The sequence below is a fragment of the Scardinius erythrophthalmus genome (assembly GCF_964197995.2).
Source record: "Scardinius erythrophthalmus genome assembly, chromosome: 16".
Taxonomy (NCBI): Eukaryota; Metazoa; Chordata; class Actinopteri; order Cypriniformes; family Leuciscidae; genus Scardinius; species Scardinius erythrophthalmus.
In genome coordinates this window covers 21,377,677-21,401,079 of record NC_138236.1, presented here as the reverse complement: position 1 = coordinate 21,401,079, position 23,403 = coordinate 21,377,677, and the positions used below count along the sequence as shown (strand labels likewise).

The 23,403-nt window shown below is 36.3% G+C and overlaps 1 protein-coding gene across 2 annotated transcripts; it reads left to right on the top strand.

Annotated features, from left to right (window-relative positions):
* The first annotated feature begins 1,873 nt into the window (after positions 1–1,873).
* Positions 1,874–22,871, top strand: lpcat3 (lysophosphatidylcholine acyltransferase 3). 2 transcript variants are annotated; one of them, XM_081389003.1, is made up of 13 exons: positions 1,874–2,062; positions 3,621–3,728; positions 6,501–6,607; positions 7,180–7,273; positions 8,057–8,091; positions 9,500–9,681; positions 10,691–10,799; positions 13,819–13,905; positions 15,153–15,319; positions 15,441–15,588; positions 19,384–19,539; positions 19,636–19,763; positions 21,299–22,871. In XM_081389003.1, the coding sequence occupies exons 1-12, from the start codon at positions 1,978–1,980 to the stop codon at positions 19,753–19,755; spliced, it is 1,398 nt and encodes a 465-aa protein (XP_081245129.1). In that variant the 5' UTR covers positions 1,874–1,977; the 3' UTR covers positions 19,756–19,763; positions 21,299–22,871. The 2 variants fall into 2 exon arrangements, with proteins under 2 accessions (XP_081245129.1, XP_081245130.1); XM_081389004.1 differs by lacking the exons at positions 1,874–2,062; positions 3,621–3,728 and adding an exon at positions 6,213–6,340.
* Positions 22,872–23,403: the final 532 nt, after the last annotated feature.

Genomic DNA, 23,403 nt, shown 5'->3' with positions numbered 1-23,403 from the left:
TGTATGAATTTCTTTCTTCTGTTGAATACAACTATTTTGAAGGATATGGTACCAGACCAGTTGCGGGCCACCATTGACTTCCATAGTATGGGGAAAAAATACTATGGAAGTCAATGGGGTCCATCAACTGTTTGTTTACCGACATTCTTCAAAATATCTTCTTTAGTGTTCAGCAGAACAAATACATTTATACTGGTTTGAAACAACTTGAGGGTGAGTAAATGATGACAGCATTTTCAGTTTTGGGTGAACTATCTCTTTAATGCGTATTTGGAGGTGGGATTAAATTTGCATTCCCACAATGCTTTTCGCTTATGTCGTGTATCAAAGATGTTTTCTGTTATTTTAAGTTATTTAAAGAAAAATATTGCATGAAGTACACTAACGTTTGTTAATAAAACAATCATTTCAGTTTTAATTGGTCTTCTGATATCTTTATAAATTATTCTACTCCAGTCATGTGGTCACCGTCATAGATATGCCTGTCGAAAGTACCGAAACGGGTTCATCATACGTTGTTTCGCGGAAATTTGCTCTTTTAGTATTTGTCCAGAAGGTTTCCCTTAAAGGGAAACCCACCATGCAAAGTTTGAAATATAGAAGCAGTAGAAAATAATGTGGTCTCACAAAATGAGACGACGCTATTGATGTTGAACGTTGTTTGATTCGCTATAAGATTTTTTTGAGATGTTATCTAGACTTTTGCAAAATGCGCATTAGTTATAAAATGTGCTATTTAATTAGAAAATATTATTTGTTCATTGCAGTATTATTCTATTAAATTTGTATTTATATTTATTACAACGTATGTCAATAAACATCAGTAATAAATGCTCATTTTGAAATTGCTCGTTTTCATTTATATCCGTAGTCCATCCCTACACGTCACAACAATGACTACTAGTGTGACAATAAACAGATACAATACATAAATGACAGCATGGCCCAAGCAAACACACCCTCAAAAGAACAAGTTACTAAGTTCTAAGTTAACTTAAAAGTGATTCCAGATCTGGTTTGTTTTATGCCATTGTTTAAAACGTGTATTATTGTACACTTGCGTACTAATGTATATCAATTATTTATTATACAGTTGTTTAAATCGTTTTTTTTTTTTTTTAAGTTAGTGCTCTAAAAAGAAAGATGCCTAGAGTGATAGTGGAAAATGAAAAAAAAAAACTTTATTATCTCTTTATTAACCCTTCAAAAACAAACAGACATTAACATTGTAAAAAAAAAACATGGTAACACTTTATTTTAAAGTGTCCTTGTGTATTTACTATAGTAAAAATAACAGTAAATTATGCATAATTACATGCAAGTGCAACTAACCCTCAACCAAACCCTAATCCTATACTAACCCTATAGTAAGTACATGTTGTTAATTAATATTACTCAGTGCTTATTTGTATAATTACACTGTAACAAGGATGGACACCTTAAAATAAAGTGTAACCAAAAACATACATCATTTTTAAGTTGGGTGGGGGATCAATACAAACAGTATGCAGAGCATGATGTGCAACAGGATAAGTGCAGAAAGGCCGTTTGGTTTGACAAACACTAGAGGGCAGTATTGTTAAGCTGCTTTATTTTTATCAAGACACTTTTTAGTTGCTGTCAAATTGAACAATAAGTCAGTTTCTGCGTATGTCATTCGTTCTATTTGTCCTTTTACTACACAAACCCAGTCTCACGGACTAATAATGTTTCCATTATCCTAAACGGACTTCAGCACTAAATAAACAATCTCATCCTCGTTTCGCGTCATTAAGGTGCTTGGCAATGAACTGAAATGGCACAAGGCGCAATATTGCGCAAGGCGTTTGCGAAAGCCGAGATTGAAGGTTCACTGTGAATGGTGTGAGAGGTGACGAGAGGAGGAGTAAGCTAAACGGAGTTAAGGAGCGCGCGAGACCTCACGAGCGCCACACACTCACGGAAACCCGACCGCAGCTACTTCCGCCCACACTAAAGATGGCGGCTCCCTTCATGGAGAAAATAGCCGAATATTTCGGTTCACCCGAACCGGCCATTCGATTGATTTTGTCTGTCTTATTAGGTAAGTGAACGGCGCACAAATGAGATCTTTTAGGCTCCGCGGAGAGCTTGTGATGAGTGTCGTTAGGAGTCATTAGAAACGTGGACAGGTATGTTGTTGTAGTTGTAGTTGTATTTGAAGTCTGCCCAAGTCACACCTCAAGTCTAACCTGTTCCCAGCTGCACTAAAGACACGGAACCAACACCAACTCTCTATTCACACCGACCCTAGCCAGAATCAACTGTCGACAAGGGTGACCTACATGTCACGGTTAACTCCACACATCTGCTAGGATTACAACTAGTTTAACTCGGTAGACCTCCATCTGACAGCTGTCTTTTCATTTTGCAACTGTATTTTAGTGCTTTGACCTACAGTTAGCTGTACGGATTCAATGCAAATGAAGCTGGGTTTCAAGTTACAGGTTGATATGAATAGGGTTGTGAGAGCAGATAGCAGGGTTATTTGTACTTTGGCCAGGTGCATTGCAGTGGACTGGACTGCTAAACCACTTCAACCAGATGAATGACATGTGGGTTGTCTGACTGAGCTGGGAAAACATTTGCATGATTTCCATGGAATGACTGTTACAGTACTGTTGTAGTCTTTCTGTAGCGTTTCATGTGTTTGTAACATATATATAGTGTTAATACAGCCCCTCAACAGAATTTTTACCATGTGGATCATCAGAATGAAGACTGCTAAACTTCCAGTTTTAACCTGTGCATGATACATATGTTGATGAAACTGTTTTCAGTGTAAAGCTGTATTCAGTGAGGAAAAATGTCAAGACCGAAAGTTGAAAACATTTAAACTTTTTACTGTGGATGCATCATATATTACATACATGAATGAGACATATAGATCACCTTCTGCTGACACTCACTTAAAACAGAGCTGTTATTGTTGAACAAAGCTATAAATATTATTTACAACATTTTGATAATTGAAATGAAGTTAAAACAAAATCTAAATCTTAAATGAATATTAGAATAATTAGACTTGGCCACTAATACAGTAGGTTTAAGCTGAAGTTCTATAATTACAAAAAAATGAAATAAAAATAAGCCAAATGGAAATAAAAAACAACAACTAATGATACACATGATCAAAGATTAACCATAAAGTTAGTCTTTAACAGCACTAATCATGTTAAATGTAATCTTTGGCACATATCAAAGTGAATATCCATTTTTCATACTGTAGGCCTACATTAGAATTAAAATTCACCTGCAGTATTAAACCTATAGTGTTTGTTTTTTGTAATTTGCTTTGGAGACCAATTAGTGTAGAATTTTAAGATCGGCCATATTGATCGGTCATTGGCCATAACATGAACATATTCATCAGCTTATTGAGTTTATAATTACATTATTAATATTAGATATTAATATTGGTGCATCCTCAAACCAGATCTTACAAGCGCTCCATCAAAGCTTTCTCTCGTGTGTCGTGCCCTCAAGAGTACAATTTAGCTTGTCAAGTTTATGTGCAATGACACACGCTCACGAAGGAAGCGTTTATCTACAGTTGCCACACATTATATGCCTAATCTTTTTCTCTCTCTTTTCCCCTGCAGGTTATCCCTTTGCACTGGTCTACCGGTGTTTTTTCTTTCATCAGTCTGCGACAGTTGTTCATCTCTTCCACACATTCTCCGGCCTGGCACTGGCCACGTTTAATTTTGGTGAGATAGAGAACGAAGCAGGGAAGGAGTGAGGAGCTGAAAGATCTGATCACTAGTGTCTTTACAACTGTAACATGTTTAAGTGAGACCTTACTTAAACGTGAGAACGTGACTTAAAAGTGAGACCTTACTTAAACGTTTAAGTGAGACCTAGCTTTTTTTTAGCAGTTAAACACTAGTGATCATGTTTACGTGAATGTCAGCCTTGTGATTTACGGCAAGGCTCGGCAGTTAGCATCTGCCAGCCCATGTTTAGACTGGAGGATTTTTCTGCCCATAGTTCAGTTCCCCTAGTTACTCGCAATCTTGAACTTGCTTTGTTCACATCGATTCCATTGCATCTTATCTAATCACACTAAAGAGTTGATTCTAGGTGTGCTTGCAACATATGTCAGCAGCATTCTCAATATTGAACCACATCAAAGTGGTAAAGTTTTAAAAGGGAAGATCAAGATTTTTTTTTATTAAGTTTTAAAAGTATTATTAATGGAATATCACAGTTCTGTTGCCAACATTTTGTTTGCTTATGTGGTTCATTTTTGTCAAAGATAAGGGCTTTCCGCAGATCAGTTTCCTTATTACAAAACAGTTGCTCTAAAAATATTACACTACCGTTTAAAAGTTTGGGGTTGGTACGATTTTTTCGTCTCTTCTGTTCACCAAGGCTGCATTATTTTATCTAAAATACAGTAAAAACAGTAATATTGTGAAATATTATACAATTTAAAATGATTGTTTTCTATTTGAATATTTGTTCAAATTTAATGTTTAGCTGTGATTGCAAAGCTGAATTTTCAGCATCATTACTTCAGCATATTAGAATGATTTCTGAAGGATCATGTGACACTGAAGACTGATTTGCTGCTCAAGAAACACTTCCTTTTATTATCAGTGCTAAAAACAGTTGTGCTGCTTAATATTTCTGTTGAATACAAAGTTCAAAAGAAATATTTTGTAACAAAGTCTTTACTGTCACTTTTCATCAATTTAACATGTCCTTGATAAACAAAAGTTTTAATTTCTTTAAAAAAAAAAGACTCATCCCAGATTTTGAAATGGTAGTGTATATTTCTCATCAGGGCTTGACATTAACAATTGTACTTTTCGCTGCTTATTGCCATTAATCAGTCAAATACAGACAAAAAAAGGTCAAAATACCGGCCTTGGCGAGTATTCACATAAACACAGTCACTTTAAGTGAACGTAAACACGCATGTGTAACAGTAAAATGGCTCTGTCTCAAATTATGAAAAAATATTTTTAAAAATCTATATGTCAGTTTTTCACCATGCAATCAATGTCAAAATAGTGGCGAGTGAAAATGCTGAGTGGCTGGTAACTTTAGAAAACCACTAGTCACAGTGGCTGGTGAGCAAAAAAGTTAATGCCAAGCCCTGTTTCTCATTCTCATAAAGGTAATAAACACAGAGCATTAAGGGTTTTTATTTTTGTTTTTCATGACATGTTAGTTGTCCAGTAAAAGTGCTTAATTATTTACTTTCGGCCCCCGTCAGATTTCCTCTTGAGGCTGTTCTCTGTAAAGTTATTTAGCATTTAATGTCCTTGAGAATAATGGAGGGAAAATGAAGGGTGTCCTGACTAACTGCTCTGCAGTCTGTGGTCAGGGTTTCCTGGTGACTGTGGCTTTAAAGAAGATTGTGACAGAGAGACATGAGGTTTTGTCACCATGGCAATAACCCCTGGTGGTGAGAGCGTGGCCAATGAGAATATGAGTGGCAGGTTGAAAAGCAAGCTAATGAGTGTTGTGTTGGGTAATGGGAAAATTAACTTGTGCTTGTATTCTGTGTATTTGATTTCTTTTGTGCTGCATTTGGATCTAACAGCAGGTCTGTCTCTCTTTGTCATTACCTGAGACATTCTACTTTAGTTTGTCATTGAGTCTGAAATCTGTCTTTCTCTAACTTTTTCCTTTAGAGAAAGGGATAGTTCACCCAAAAATCTACATTCTTGTTCTCATTATCATTTACTCACCCTCATGTTGTTTCAAACCCACTTGACTTTTCTCCCGTAGATCACAAAAGAAGAATTTTTGAAGAATATCCCAGCCACTTTTTTTCCGTATAATGAATATGAATGGGAACAGGATTTGACAGGCTCCAAAATGTCAAAGAAATGCACCACTAAAGTATGAATTATCATATAGTCCATTCTACTTGTGCACCATATTTCAGCCCTTCTAAAGTCATACAATATGTTTCTGTGATAAACATGCCAAAAATGTTGTTGTTTTTCACTGATAATGTTCCCTTCCACCGTTCAATGAAGCTTTACAAAATGGTACATCATACTCCATTGGTTCTCAGAGCAAGTCTTATTTATGTCAAAAATGGCATATTTGATTTGTCAGTGAATAAGTTTAAAATTCTGGTCTGTTCCGAAGGCTTAGAATATAGCTCACTTTTATAGGCTTAATATATAGATCACTTTTATGATACTTTTAATGGTGTTTTTGTTCTTTTGGAGCTTGACATACCCAGTGCTCATTTGTTGGCATGATATGGAAAAGAGAGACCTTCAAAAAAAATATTACTCATTCGATTACAAAAAAATTCTCCTTTTGTGCTCCACAGAAGAAAGAAAATAACAAAAGGGTGAGTAAATGATGACACAATTGGCATTTTGGCTGAAATATTCTGTTCTATTAAAAATCTTCTATTAAAAATCGTCATATTGTAGATAAACTGTTGTAGTTATCTGATGGTCTGGTTCTGCTGGAATGCAATAACTCATCTCTCCATGTCCTTCTCTCAGGGTATCAGGTCGGCCACTCCTTCTTATGTATAATCATTCAGTTCTTGATGTTGAGGCTGATGGGAAGGACAGTCACATGCGTTCTGAGTAGCTTTATCTTTCAGATGGTGAGAACACACACACACACACACACACACACACACACACTCATTCACTTTTCTTTATCTCTTTATCAGTTCTTGTGCTCTTGACGTGATCTTGTGCATGAACTGCTGTAAGCTTAAAACTACCATATTGGATCATGCATTTAATCCTTATTTTAATAGTTGGAATAGTGCTTAACATTGCGGTGCATTGCATGCTTAACATTGAAGTACCAGACTGATACTTCATGACTTTTCTTACACTTATGAACTTATGACATGCTTCAGCCATCCTCCATGACCAATGTTATATTTTATGTCAGGGTCACACAGACCCCAGTTAAAAAAACATTTTCTGCCTGGTGTACACACTGCGAGAGATACACTCCTCCTCTTTCTGGAATGTCTACCAGTCATATTTCTGATAAATGCGCAAAAAATCTTTTATTAATGAGACCAGAGGAACCTTAAAGAATGTGAAGGGAAATTTAGAGCTTATTTTTTAAAGTTAACACATCTTTAGGATCTCTTAAAAACAATAAAGTCAGTGTCAAACAGAACCTGAGGCTGTACACTTGTCTCTTTTTGTGTGGCAGATATATCTGTTGACGGGTTATTACTACACAGCTACAGACGAGTATGATATCAAATGGACCATGCCTCACTGTGTCCTCACACTCAAACTCATCGGTATGATGCCTGCTTTTAATTACCATCTCTTCCTTATCTATTATTTCCCTGACTTTATATATTTACAACTGCATTCTGTTAAACTATTTCTCACAAGGCAATGACAAGGTAAATTAACAGATAGTTACAAAATGCCATAGTACAGTAATGGTTGAAGTGTGTGTGTGTGTCTGTATATATTTGTGTATAATATAAATATATATCCCTATATATATATATATATATATATATATATATATATATATATATATATATGATGACTGATTAGTGGAAGATGTTGAAAATAATGTTAAATCCTACAAGTGAATTTAGGAATCACATTATTATAATATACAGTATGTTAATTTTTTACAGTGTTATTCAATTATTAGTGTTTTTAAAAAGTGTTTTTGAGTATTAGAGAACAGCAGGGTAATGTAAACTTAAAAACAGTGGAAATTAACATGCACAATAAATATCCACTGCTAAAATTAATTAAAATGTTTCATACTGATAAAAAACGGATATGGTATGTGTTGTTGTAAATCCCTACTGTAGATGTACCTAGGTATGTTATTACCATGTCTGCAAAACCATGGTATTTTTTACTCTGTACTATTGTAATTACCATTGTTATTACTATTTATTTGATACTTTATCACTATTTTGAAATTTTCCACTATATAAAAGACGTATTGTCTGTAATATTGTTGTTATATGAGATCAGCAACACCTTTTTTTTCTCCTCCAGTGCTAGTGCTCATGTCATCTTAGTACTGACGATGATTCATTTTCTCATTGCAGGTTTAGCGCTTGATTACTATGACGGTGGAAAAGAAGTGAGTTTGACTTTATGAACTGCTATTATCTTCCACCATTTCTGTCTTCCTTTGCTCAGTTTGTTCACCTTTCATCCTCTTATCATTATCTCACTGCTTTTCCTCTTCCTGCATCACTCTTTGTATTTTTATGCATGATTTGAGCGCAAGGAACTGATGAGGAACCACAAAGTGTCTTCTTCAGTTGTGTAGCAGACGTTCTGCTAAATGGCCACTATGGATCAGTGTAATGATTCCTGGCAAGGTGAAATGTAGTGAAGTTCCCTAAGATGTAATTGTGTAATCTTTTAGTTCTATACTGCAGTGATCTCATCTGTGGCTCATATTAAACGCCTCTGTCTAAATATTAATCGTAGCTGTGGCTTGACACAGTTGGCGTCTTCATGTGATTGTGTGAAAGGTTATATCTATTGATTATCTCCCTCTGTGTCAATAACTGTAGTCAGTCAAGAAAGACGATTCCTACTCTTAAAGCAATGTTTTATTGAGGGTGTAAAGATTACCTTATGACCGAAAATAGACCGTTTACACCTGGTAATAACATCCATCTCAGGTGATTTGATCAGTCAGACAGACAGATCGCGCGATTTTACACCTGGTATCATGCGTCTCCTTTGACCAGCTGTGACATCACTTCACATTACATCAATTATTCTCTCAAATACTGTATATTTGTCATTTAAATCAAGTCACAAATGTGATGTTTCACCCTCAGAATGTGGTTTAAGTGAAAAAAATCACTAAATATTTTTGATCCTGTATTAAATACTAACCACTTGATATGGATCTCGGTACCAGGTGTAAATGGGTACATACACTTTGTTCACTGGCATGATTATATGGCATTCAAAACAAGAGTCTTAATTACACTACTGTTCAAAAGTTTTGGTCTGGATTTTTTTGGAAAGAGATTCATTATTTTTTATTTAGCAAAGATGCTTTAAATTGATCAAAAGTATCAGAAATCTTTTGTAACTTTATAAATGTCTTTAGTGTTCTTTTGAGCTTTCTATTCTAGTCATCTTTTCCTAAACAAATGAAAGAAGTCTGTTTTCAACATAATAAGATCTGTTTCTTGAGCACCACATCAACATATTAAAATGATTACTGAAGGATCATGTGACACTGAAGTCTGGAGTAATAATGCTGAAAATTCTAATTTGTCATCACAGTTATACATTACATTTTAAAATATATTACATTAGAAAACCTTTATTTTAAATGGTAATAATACTTAACAATATTACTGTTTATTCTGTGTTTTTGATTTACTTAAAAAAAATCTTCCAGACCCCAAACTTTTAAGTGGAGGTGTATATCTATTATCTTTATAGATTTCAATATTTTTGCAATTTATCTGTGGCCAGTTCCTATCTTTTAATTCATTTACTCATTTTCTTTTATGTAGCCATCTCAGATAAACGCAGAACAGAAGAAGTCTGCCCTCAGCTCTACGCCGTCTCTGTTGGAGGTCTTTGGTTTCTCATACTTCTATGGAGGCTTTCTGGTAGGGCCTCAGTTCACACTGCGAAACTACCAGATGCTGGTGTCTCGAGAGATGTCCGATGTCCCCGGACAACCACCCAATAGGTAAGTGCACAAAATTTCACAAGTGCAACAATACTAGCTTAGCTAAAGTCTGTCAAACCAATGATTTTACTTTCTATAAACAGTTTTTCATCCAAAGTGATTTGCAGGATTAATATGTCCATTACAAGGACATTGACTTCTTTCACTTGCTCAAGGACAAAGTGATAATGAACAAGTCTTAGTAACTCACTCAATCTTTTTGTTTGTCATAAACCTTTAAGCTATAGGCATTCATATAGACACTGGATGCTCTAATGCTATTGGATTGCTGTACAACAGGCCATAGAGTTAGAAAATGTGGTCACACTTTAGTTTAGGGTATTGAGACTTTTGTCTCAATAAACTCTTAATTACTGCTTATTAATAGTATGTAAGGCAGTTGTTAAGTTTAGGTATTGTTTAGGATTAATATGTACTTTATAAGTACTAATAAAAAGCCAATATCCTAGTAATATGCATGCTAATACGCAACTAGTTTATATAGTGAGAATTGGACCCTAAACTAAAGTGATAATGGAAATTTAATTACAAATAAGACATATTACTGGTAAAAATAAGATGCGTAAGTTTTGTTGTTTGTATATGAATTGCAATACATCACACCATGAAGAAGATAAATGATTACCAATGCATGAAAAGTCAATCAGAATGCAGACAGATTGTGACATGCTTTTCCACACATAATTTTTTTTATTATATCCCTGAGACAAATAATATAGAACAGCAAAACCCTTCACAATAACTTTATACTGAGAAATAGCACAGTCTTTGTCACATGGTGTCTCTACTCATTTGCATAAAGTTACGGTTTTCTCAACTTTGTCGAATTGCTGAGCTCCCCCATATCATGACTCCAATTGTCACTTTAGCTTGAAATTGAAAATGAATGATATGCATTTTAGGCAGCACTGCTTTTGACCACAACTTAACTAGTACTGACCCATTAATGCTTATTATAGTCCTCTGTTAATGAAATATTTAATCGAACAAACATTTCTTCCTCTTGCAGTGTGGTTCCAGCAATGAAGCGATTCGGTTTAGGTCTGATCACCCTATCTATCTTTGCGATGGGCGGGCCGCTCTACCCAGCTAACTACTACTTAACAGATGAGTTTGAGGTTAGTGGATTGTGACTGAACATACACAGAGTCACAAAATGAATGTTCAGTATTTAAGTTGTTAACAGCCTTGTGTCTGTATCTCTTGAGCTGCCACTTGTTTTAGTTCTGTGATCTTTTCAATGTGGCGCTGATGCCACAGAAAGCTCACAGTCTGAATGAGAGCACTCTTTAAGTCTGTCAGGTATAGTCTTGGTGTGTATAGTAATTTTGGAAATGAAAAACGGTTACTGCGAGTCCTATTTTTGACTGAGGTTAAAATGCAGAGGAGCAAGTTAAAATGAGTTCACACAAACAGTGAAAAATGATTGATTGTTAGGGGTGTTCATGTATAACCAAGACTCAGTTATATTAATTAAATCAGTTCAGCTTATCAAATTTAATTTAACACATTTCAGCACAAACGTATGGAGCAATCATTCAAGCAGTGAGCTAAAGCTGTAGCTTGCACTGCATGTTACATGCGTATAGAAAGCATGGCTTGCGTATTCTTGCCTTGTAAAAATAAAGCAGTCTTGATGTAATCATGTGTGGGAGCATTTTACAAACAACGATTGCGTTTACTTCAAACATAGCGTGTTAAAGAGATAGTTCACCCAAAAATGAAAATTCTGTCATCCTTTACTCACCCTCAAGTCGTTTCAAACCTGTACGAGTTTCTTTCTTCTGCTGACCACAAAAGAAGATATTTTGAAGAATGTCAGTAATCAAACCGTTGATGGGCCATAGAATGGAATAAAAATATTACGGAAACCATTGAGGCCCATCAACTGTTTGGTTACTGACGTTCCTTAAAGGGTTAGTTCACCCAAAAATGAAAATTCTGTCAGTAATTACTCACCCTCATGTTGTTCCAACCTCGTAAGACCTTCGTTCATCTTCGGAACACAAATTAAGATATTTTTGATGAAATCTGAGCCATATCTGAATCCTCCATAGGCTGCTATGGTGTCGGAAACTTGCTGGCCCAGAAAAGTTATTAAAGAGATCGTTAATATAGTCCAAGTGACTCCAGTGGCTCAATCTTATGTATATCAAGCGACGAGAATACTTTTTGTGCGCAAAAACAAACAAAAATAACGACTTTATTCCACTATTCATTTCCTTCTCTCTGGACCTCTAGTTGGTTTGCGTAGTGTTTTTGCGCAGCGCGTCCGTGTTACATGTCACCACGTAGGCTCACTATTGGCCGACGCCAGTCATGTGTGTGATGCGTGATGACGTGCAACACAGACGCGCAGCGCAAAAACACTACGAGGCCCAGAGAGAAGGAAATGAAAAGTGGAATAAAGTCGTTATTTTTGTTTGTTTTTGCGCACAAAAAGTATTCTCGTCGCTTGATATACTTAAGATTGAGTCACTGTAGTCACTTGGACTATATTAACGATCTCTTTAATAACTTTTCTGGGCCAGCAAGTTTCCGACACCATAGCAGCCTATGGAGGATTCAGATATGGCTCAGATTTCATCAAAAATATCTTAATTTGTGTTCCGAAGATGAACGAAGGTCTTACGCGGTTGGAACAACATGAGGGTGAGTAATTACTGACAGAATTTTCATTTTTGGGTGAACTAACCCTTTAAAATATCTTCTTTTGTGTTCAGCAGAAGAAAGAAATTAAGTTCGGAACAACTTGACAGGGAGTAAATTATGACAGAATTTTCATTTTTGTGTGAACTATCCCTTTTAAGTACAACATGACAACAAGCACCATAATCATATCGTTAAACACGATACTCTCATTGCGTGCTGTAATTTGGCATATTTCACAAACTATATAATAGCATTTTATTGGACAAAGAGTCATATCTGTATTTTCTATAAATATTATCATTATTGTTAGTAACATAAGTTAATATGAGTTAAACTAACCTAAACCTAAAACAAAAAATTGATTGATTTAACATTGCTCAAATACTTAATACAAGGTAAATATCTTGCAAAAAAAATTTCAGTAATTTCTTTTGATTTTAGTACAATGAGATGATGTTTTAAATCATGTTTTCAAATTTTGAATGATTACATACAATTACTTTATACAATAATATCACACTATTCTCAAACAGAATAATTGGTCTTTATACAAAATATAGTTGTCTTTGTATTTTAGGAATGATGTCCCTTGGAATATATAATAGTTAATTTAATTTTAACACTTTACAGTAAGGTTTCATTAGTTAGAACTAATAATAAACAATACTTCTACAGCATATATTAATCGTATTTAATGTTAATTTCAACATTTATTTATACATTTTTAAAATCAAAAGTAGTATTTGTTAAGTAAGGGTTAATGCCTGACGAGGTGTCCATTGTCAGGTATTTTAATGGACGACGGCGAGGCGTGAACCGTCCGACGCGCAGCGGAGGTCCATTGCCTCCGCCGAAGTCCATTAATACCTGACAATGGACACCTCGTTGGGCATTAACCCGCTTATACCATGGTCACTTGCCAAATAACACATTTTTAAAACATTAGTTTATATTTTAATTAGTTATACAATCGAAATCTAAAGTTTTTACAAACAATAACTTGGTTTCCCTGGTTACGCCTGGCGGTTTATTTACTAGGTGTCCTCTATCACTTTTTAATGGACACCCTGCAGCCAATCAGAATCGAGTATTCACCCAGACCATGGTATAACATTAGCTAATGCACTGTAAACTAACATGAACAATGAACAACTCTATTTTTATTAACTAACATTAACAAAGATTAATACATACTGTAATTATTAATGTATTGCTCATTGTTAGTTCATGATAGTTAATACATTAATGTTAACAAATGAGACCTTATTGTAAAGTGTTACCGTTAGTTTGAATGAAAAACAAGTATGAAAAGTCTTGACATCCCTATTCATTAGCATTTAAACCTCTTTCTGCTGTACGGGACGCAAAATGAAATGAAAACATACTAGTTTTTTTAAATGGTTTTATAAGGCTAAATAATGTTTAAAAAGAAAGATTTTTCATAATGCATCAGAAGTGATTAATTTCTTCTTATCTGTGATTCAGGCACATCCGTTCTGGTACAAGTGTGTGTACATCCTAGTGTGGGTGAAAGTAAACCTGTATAAGTACATCAGCTGCTGGCTGATCACGGTGAGTAAACAGCACAACCACAATCCTCCATTAAGAGCACACTTGTGGTAATTGAGAGTCATTACATTTCATGCTGCGCACTCTGTCAATGAATCTTTACTCTCTTCTTGGTGAGATGTTAGCTGTGAAAAAAGTCAATTACAGTCAAGACGTGGCTTTCTTTTTCTAGCTGAGAATGTGAAACTGAACCTCCTTAGGGTTCGCCAGACTAGAAGTACAAGCCACACCTGATCAGGTTGTGAGGATGGTAAACAGGTTTTCTGGCTTAAAACTTTCTGTAGATTGTGAGTTGTAGGTGTGATTGCATTGTTTTAATTGTTTTCTTGATGTTTGGAAAGGTTTCATTGACATTCAGTGGGCCAATTTCTATTGTATTTTACTTTTTTTTGAGACTTAGGCCACACTTAAAATGTCTGAATGCCTAAATAAAGTCTCAGTTCTGAACAGCATATCTGTTGTTTTATGATTTATAACCAAACAACATCATTTATAATTCCACTTGGTTTGATATTTTGTATCAAATGCAAAGACATTCATACAGTTTTTAGATGTAACTTAATGGTATAGTTCAACCAAAAATGAAAATTAGCCCATGATTTACTCACCCTCAAGTCATCCTAGGTGTATATGACATTCTTCTTTCAGACGAATACAGTCGGAGTTATATTAAAAAATGTCCTGCCTCTTCCAAGCTGAATAATGGCAATGAATGGCCGTTTCTGTTTTGAAGTCCATAAAAGTGCATCTATCCATCATAAAAGTGCTCCACACAGCTTTGGGGGTTTAATAAAGGCCTTCTGATGCATTTGTGTAAGACAAATATCCATATTTAAAACTTTATAAATTAAAATATCTAGCCTCCGGCCAAACGAACATACGGATTCGACTTAACCGTAAAGTGCAACTCATGCGAGTAATGCGACGTACTGCTGATATTTACGCTACGCCACGCATACTACGCTACTTCCGACATCACAAGCTGCGTAAGTTGCGCTTTAGGCGCAAGTATGTTCGTTTGGCCGGAAGCTAGAATTTTACTTTGTAACGTGATAAATATGAATATTTTCTTACACAAACGCTTCTCTTCAGAAGGCCTTTATTAACCCCTCGGAGCCGCGTGGAGCACCTTTTATGATGGATAGATGCACTTTAATGGACTTCAAACCAGAAACAGCCATTATACAGCTTGGAAGAGCCATATTCATCCCTAAATAAATATATAAACATATATATCTCTATATTCTTAGGAAGGTGTGTGTATACTCTCCGGGCTGGGCTATAATGGGAAGAACGAAAAAGGGGAGCCCCAATGGGATGCCTGTGCCAATGTGAGGGTGTGGCTATTTGAGACCACGCCCCTCTTCACAGGCACCATCAATTCCTTCAACATCAACACAAATGCTTGGGTGGCCAGGTATGTGCTTTTTTTAATGTATTTGACATTTATTCACATCAGTGACTTTGAAACTCTTATTGTTTTTCTTTTCAATCTATGCGTCAATTTATTTTCTCTCAATTTCTCGTCTAAAATACAGGCATGTGTTTAAGAGGTTGAAGTTTTTGGGTAACAAGATGTTGTCTCAAATGTTCACATTGTTATTCCTGGCTGTCTGGCACGGCTTGCACTCGGGGTACCTCATCTGCTTCTCCGTGGAGTTCATCATTGTCAATGTGGAGAAGCAGGTAACCATGGCAACATTACTATACCAGACATGAGGCGTGAAGTTGTTCGGAATCTAGATGTCTAAAGTCTTTGAGTCACTTACTTTCATGCCAACAGAAGGCAGATCTGAAAGTTTACAGCTTTGAAGATATAGTGTTTCCGAGTTTAGTTTCTCACTGAGTATTTATTTGAAATTATTGTCTTGCTCCGATATAAGTGATGGAGCAAAAAAAACTGGATTCTAGAGTCCTTGAACACTGCTACTGTTCAAGAGTGTTTTATGCTCTTCATGCTCTTGTCTTATGCTCACCAAGGCAGCATTCATTTGATAAACAGTATTTGAGTATCAGTAATATTGTGAAATATTAATACTATTTAATATATTTGAATATGTTTTTAAAATGTAATTTATTCCTATGATGGTAAAGCTGAATTTTCAGCATCATTACTCCAGTCTTCAGTGTCACATGATCTTTAGAAATCATTCTAATATACTGATTTGCTGCTCAAGAAACATTTCTTATTATTGTTATCAATGTTGAAAAATTTTTATGATTACTAGTAGTGCTGTCAAATCGATTAATCGCATCTAACATAATAGTTTTTGTTTACATAATATATGTGTGTGTATATATTATATTTTCATATATATTATATATACAGTGAGGAAAATAAGTATTTGAACACCCTGCTATTTTGCAAGTTCTCCCACTTGGAAATCATGGAGGGGTCTGAAATTGTCATCGTAGGTGCATGTCCACTGTGAGAGACATAATCAAAAAAAAAATATCCAGAAATCACAATATATGATTTTTTTAACTATTTATTTGTATGATACAGCTGCAAATAATTATTGAACACCTGTCTATCAGCTAGAATTCTGACCCTCAAAGACCTGTTAGTCTGCCTTTAAAATGTCCACCTCCACTCCATTTATTATCCTAAATTAGATGCGCCTGTTTGAGGTCGTTAGCTGCATAAAGACACCTGTCCACCCCATACAATCAGTAAGAATCCAACTACTAACATGGCCAAGACCAAAGAGCTGTCCAAAGACACTAGAGACAAAATTGTACACCTCCACAAGGCTGGAAAGGGCTACGGGGAAATTGCCAAGCAGCTTGGTGAAAAAAGGTCCACTGTTGGAGCAATCATTAGAAAATGGAAGAAGCTAAACATGACTGTCAATCTCCCTCGGACTGGGGCTCCATGCAAGATCTCACCTCGTGGGGTCTCAATGATCCTAAGAAAGGTGAGAAATCAGCCCAGAACTACACGGGAGGAGCTGGTCAATGACCTGAAAAGAGCTGGGACCACCGTTTCCAAGGTTACTGTTGGTAATACACTAAGACGTCATGGTTTGAAATCATGCATGGCACGGAAACCAGCACATGTCAAGGCCCGTCTTAAGTTTGCCAATGACCATTTGGATGATCCAGAGGAGTCATGCGAGAAAGTCATGTGGTCAGATGAGACCAAAATAGAACTTTTTGGTCATAATTCCACTAAACGTGTTTGGAGGAAGAAGAATGATGAGTACCATGAGTTCCCAAGAACACCATCCCTACTGTGAAGCATGGGGGTGGTAGCATCATGCTTTGGGGGTGTTTTTCTGCTCATGGGACAGGGCGACTGCACTGTATTAAGGAGAGGATGACCGGGGCCATGTATTGCGAGATTTTGGGGAACAACCTCCTTCCCTCAGTTAGAGCATTGAAGAAGGGTCGAGGCTGGGTCTTCCAACATGACAATGACCCGAAGCACACAGCCAGGATAACCAAGGAGTGGCTCTGTAAGAAGCATATCAAGGTTCTGGCGTGGCCTAGCCAGTCTCCAGACCTAAACCCAATAGAGAATCTTTGGAGGGAGCTCAAACTCCGTGTTTCTCAGTGACAGCCAAGAAACCTGACTGATCTAGAGAAGATCTGTGTGGAGGAGTGGGCCAAAATCCCTCCTGCAGTGTGTGCAAACCTGGTGAAAAACTACAGGAAATGTTTGACCTCTGTAATTACAAAGGCTACTGTACCAATTATTAACATTGATTTTCTCAGGTGTTCAAATACTTATTTGCAGCTGTATCATACAAATAAATAGTTAAAAAATCATACATTGTGATTTCTGGATTTTTTTTTTTAGATTGTCTCTCACAGTGGACATGCACCTACGATGACAATTTCAGACCCCTCCATGATTTCTAAGTGGGAGAACTTGCAAAATAGCAGGGTGTTCAAATACTTATTTTCCTCACTGTATATATGTCTTTGTGTGCGTGCCTGTGTATATATGCATATACACACACATGAATTGATATTTTTGATGAAATCTGAGAGTTTTCTGTCCCTCCATTGACAACAACATCATTGCAACTTTCAAGGTCCAGAAAGGTAGTAAATACATTGTTAAATTAGTCCATTTAACTACAGTGGTTCAACCTTAATATTATGAAGCAACGAGAATACTTTTTGTGCGCAAAAAAAAACCCTTCACCTCCATTCATAAATCCTCTCCCGTGGCCTCATGGGATAGTAAAGTGTCCATTGAATGCGCACTTCAGAATCTCGGAGGTAGTAGTAGGTCATCCGGGGACTTTTCGCCTACTGTTTTTTGAATACTATATATTTGGACATACTGCTCTCTTGGCGTACTGTTTTTCGCATACTATATAGTAGGGAAGTATTCGATTTCAGACGCAGCGATTGAGAGCACAGATCATTGGCTGAGTTTCTGTAGTGTTGAATGCAACTTCCACGCGTATCTAATTGACAGATATACCACACGCTCTTTATTTCAGTGTTGTTGTGGCTGTTTCAGTGTGCGGTTTGCTTCACACATTCTGTGCAAAAGAATACAGTTAAAGTAAACTTCATCATTCAACTGAACTGTGCTCATGCATTTCAGACACGTCTTTTTCCATCTATGCAATAAATGCACATGCTCTAATGAGCGTATTTTCTGCTGGGCTATGACCCATTTCAGGGGAAGCCAAAATTACAATTTAAAATCTATCAGAGATGTAGAAATGTATCTGCATATTACAAACAAAGCTTCATTTAATGAGAAGGCTACTTTCTACAACCTTTATATCCTGTGGTCATGGTGAAATTAGGTTCCTCCAATCTTTCGTTTAAAAAAAAAAAAAGGAAAGAAAACAACGGTGAGGAGGTCGACGATTCCCCAAATTTCTGAATCGATCAGAAGACTGTTGCAGCTGTTTTGAGTATCTATCTTTCTTGTGCAACACAATCTTACAGGTTGAAGACAGCTGTGAGTATGTGAGGAGGCATCTCGCCCTTGTAGTCCTACTTTAAAATGTGAGACATCATTAAATGAAAGTCAATGGAACATTTACAATTGATATTTTCCTGTCTGAGCCAAACACATTTTTTTGATGAATGCTGATGGTACAGATTGATCATTAACCTTCTCAGGAGAAAAACAAAACAAGTTGAAATGTAATATTATTCAGTGAAATATGGCTCTAGGCAAGATTGAAACATTGTGCATGTTTGCTTGCGGTATGTGTCCACCGGTGCGGAGTGAGTGGAGCGAAGCGCTTTCGTTTTATTTTTTATGGGATCTGAGCGACAGGCTCATATATGGAAACTTACATCGAGGCAAAGCAAGCAATGTTTTTTTACAGCATTTTTTAATGCTTACATACTAAATGTATTTGTTAATGTTAATTTATACAACTTGAAATGATAAAAAATGTATTAGCATTTTGGGCAGAATATTGAGCGTTTCTTTCACGTACGTGGACACATGCCATTAAACAATGGCTAAATGTAATATAACTGCTCTAAATATTTTTGCAGGCTCAGGCACTGGTGCGGGACAGTCCTTTTCTGACATCCATCGCTCAGAGTCATCTGTATCCACTTGTATATTTAGTACAGCAGTTAATTCACTGGCTATTTATGGGATACCCTCTGGTGCCATTCTGCCTCTTCACTTACGACAAGTGGCTCAAGGTGTGTACTTACTCCTCAGGCATTCGTTCATCATTAATCTGATGTTGGATGTCCGTGTTCCTAGTCATTTACATTTTGAATGCATTTGTTTTCCAGGTTTACTCCTCCATTTATTTCTGTGGTCACATCTTTTTCTTCGCTGCCTTTCTCGTCCTGCCATACCTCCGCAAGGTGTTCGTGCCTCGAAAAAAAGGCAGTGAGAAAAAGGAGGATTAATTAAAAGGGTAAATTTAGCATCTGTGTCTTCTAGACTCTCTTGTTTGTGCTACCTGTCTGTTATCACTGTTTTTTTGTATGTGTGTGAGAGTGACACCTATTCTTTCCTGTGTTTGCTGTTTCCTGTGCTTCAGATCATATTAGTAGTTGCATGAACACCGTCACAATGTCTGTATTACCAGTTTGAAACTCAAGATATTCTTTGGCCCTGTTTACATGGTGTTTACATCTATCCATTGTGAGCCGGTCTGACCGATCACAGAAATCATTTCAATATGCTGATTTGCTACTCAAGAAACATTTCTTATTATTTCAAGGTTGAAAACAGCTGAGCTGAACGTCACTTTATCCATGTTACTGCATGTTGATAAAGCACAAACAAATTCTTAACAAATGTAAAAAATGTAAACGAAAGCATTGAAAACCTTGAGCACCATTCTTCCAAACCGTGCAAATATTCTTGAATTTTTATCTCACCTTAAAGGAGAACTCCGGTCAATTTTAACATTGAGCTCATTTTTTGTACATTTGGAGTGCTGTCAATACAGAGAACAACGACAAAAATCGGTGTTGCCTACACCGAGTTATTCTATTTTTAAAATTTGCACCCTGTTGACTTCAATGGGGCAAGTACTAAACCTGCTTTTAGCCTCTTAACATCCTTGATGTGTCATTACAAGTGCACAGAAAATGTGAGTGATTCCTTCTGAGTGAACACGAGTGGATCTGACTGCAGTAGATGTGAAAGATATGTATAAAAATGATGTTATTTAAGCCAGCGCAAATACCTGTGTTTACATCCTTTTTTTAAGAGGCTAAAAGCAGGTTTAGTACTTGCCCCATTGAAGTCAACAGGGTGCAAACTCAGTGTAGGCAACACCAATTTTTGTCGTTGTTCTCTGTATTGACAGCACTCCAAATGTACAAAAAAATGAGCTCAATGTTAAAATTGACCGGAGTTCTCCTTTAAGGGTGATATTTCGAGCAGAATTCAGATAAAAATACAATTAAGTACAATTGTACATATTTTGTTTAGTTAAGATAAAGTTAAGATCAAGATGAATATATGAAAAAAGTGTCCATAATGCACATCATTTGTTCTTTCTTGAATTCCACTAGCACAAAAAGAAAAACGATTTGCAGTTTCCGTGTCCTTTCTGTTCTGACCCAAATCACTTGAACCCACATCACATCTTAATTACGGCTTCCGCACACGTACGTAGGATCTTCCCAGGAGGACTTATAAGCAGCATAATCATACTTCATTAGATCATGACTGATGATTCAGTTAGGATCAGTGTGACCATAAGCCATTTAATTCAAGTGGGAAAAATTGTATCATCCTTCTGTCTCAAAGCTTTTCGCCGGCGCTGCGGAAATGTTTCATTCATCCAGGTCTTCATAAAATGTCTGTTTATTTGTTGCATCACAGTTTTTTTCCCCTCTCATCCAAGCGTTTTGTTTCCGATCCAATCTTTGACTAAAAGTGCTTTAGTGAAAAAGTAAAATGATCATCCTTTTTCTTCCTCTTTGTCTTGCACAGGTTTGTTTGCGGCCATCTAAGTTTGACTGGAGTGAACTGTGACTTTTAGAAGAGCACCTGAAGAGGACAAATTTTAAGGCCTTTAGTAATATATTACTATTTACATACAGCACTGATGTATGTGTACAAATGTTAGTGTGTTGGAAAGTGTTTTCATTCTTTCTGACTCTAATGAAAAGGGTTAAAGGTTGCAGAAATGCAAGCATTTCTGAGGTTCAAGATTCGTTAAATAAGATTTACTGATGTTTGGTGGCTGAAAATAATTATACTGTATCTGCTCATACCATTGCACTCATTACTCACAGGAAACAGGAAATGAGACCTTTACTAATCAGAGAACTGGCTTTTGCTGTCGCTGAGGTCATGTGTGCACTTTTAGAGGGAATGTAGAGCATGTATTTGAAAGATGGAAACAAATGAGACCTTTTTATTTTTCTTTGCTAGCAACTTCCAACTTGTGTACCTTTAGATAGAAAATAACACTGAAATGTGAAACACTCATAAGAGTGACTGAACATTCACCATCGCCTGGCATTATAAACGAATGTTTTTCATTTTTATAACCATTTTTTTTTTTTCTTGTGATCAGACAACTTCTGATGGGGGACCTTTCTTTTTTTTAGGAAGGAGTTTTATGGTAAATGCTTTTTTTTTTTTTTTTTTTTTGACACGCTTTCATAAAAAGGCTCATCATTCTGTCATCTCATCCTCTCACTCCATTTAATACTGTCTGTCCATCCCTCTGACCTTTTCTTATTCATTCCATTTTATCCAGTAAATCTTTTTGTCCTGTGTATGAGCACAAGCAAAACAGAAACCACAGAAACACATCAACACTAAACACCAGAATCATATATATGAGGGTAAATTTGTGTCATTATTTAGAGCAGAGTATTATATATTTAAATTATAAGTATTTTAGTGAGCAATGAACTAAACTGCACATCAAAAAAAATTGAAGCTGTTATTCAGATTGATGAAGTGTGTGTGTGTGTGTGTGTGTGTGTGTGTGTGTGTGTGTGTGTGTGTGTGTGTGTGTGTGTGTGTGTGTGTGTGTGTGTGTGTGTGTGTGTGTGTGTGTGTGTGTGTGCGCGTGCGCAGTCCTTAAAAATGTCATTTTGTTTCATTGCACAGTGAAGTTATTTTTATACTTATAACTTTCATTCTCAACACTTCAGGATCATCATACATCAGGATCTTTTTTCTATGTGATCTGCTCTCAATAATTGCTACACATATTTGCCTTCATATCTGTATATGACATGACATATTGAAGATCCTTGGCACAAATGTGCATCACTCTTCAGTGAGGACCGATTTTTAAAACCTGCACCCAGATTTAATCCGAGGGAACAGAGGCTCACTGTAGCAACGGAATTGTTTTATAATATTTATATATGTGGTTGCAAATTTTAATGATGTAAAAATTGTTTTTGGGAAACAACTACTACTGCCTTACTGCTACCAAATGTACAAAAAAAAACAGAGAGAGAGAAAAAAAAACACAATTACTTTTAAATGAAAACGTTTTTTGTAATATTCATTAAAAAATGCTGGATTTTAACAAAATCTGCTCCAGTGTGTTGTGGTGTTTTTGAACTGTGGTGTCAGGGTTTTAGATCTGTCTGCTGTGGGAGCCGATATGACGTCATCTTGCAGTCTGGGCCCTATAGAGCTGAATCACAGTTAGTGATAGTGGGGAGTTCAAACGCATTCACTAATGTCCTTCGTTTTAGACTCGAGGTGGGAATAAATGTGTAGGTTGAGGATGAGTAGTAGTTGACACGAGCCCTCCAGATGCTTCCCTCCCAGCCAGATGTATCACACAGCCAGATGTATCACACAGCCAGCCATCGCTAATCGGGATGAAAAAAAAAAATGTTTCCTACTATTGACAATGCTTAGCTTATTAATATTAAATAGTTTATGTTAATGTCGCTTGTTAACTTCCTGTAGAAACGGCTTGGTTGTTGCATATTAACTACTCCGCTATAACATCCTCCAATGAACACGCCTGGCTAATGAATATTAATTAGCTACGTTCTGACCTTCCAATGGCGGAGGGTTGGACTATGAATATTAAGAACCAAGCCTTCGTCGCAGTA

Excerpts from the sequence above, each read along its gene's own strand:
- lpcat3 (XM_081389003.1), top strand. The coding sequence starts at position 1,978 with ATGGCGGCTCCCTTCATGGAGAAAATAGCCGAATATTTCGGTTCACCC. Across the intron at positions 8,092-9,499 it reads ACTATGACGGTGGAAAAGAA|CCATCTCAGATAAACGCAGA; the intron begins GTGAGTTTGACT and ends TCTTTTATGTAG. Across the intron at positions 15,320-15,440 it reads ACAAATGCTTGGGTGGCCAG|GCATGTGTTTAAGAGGTTGA; the intron begins GTATGTGCTTTT and ends TCTAAAATACAG.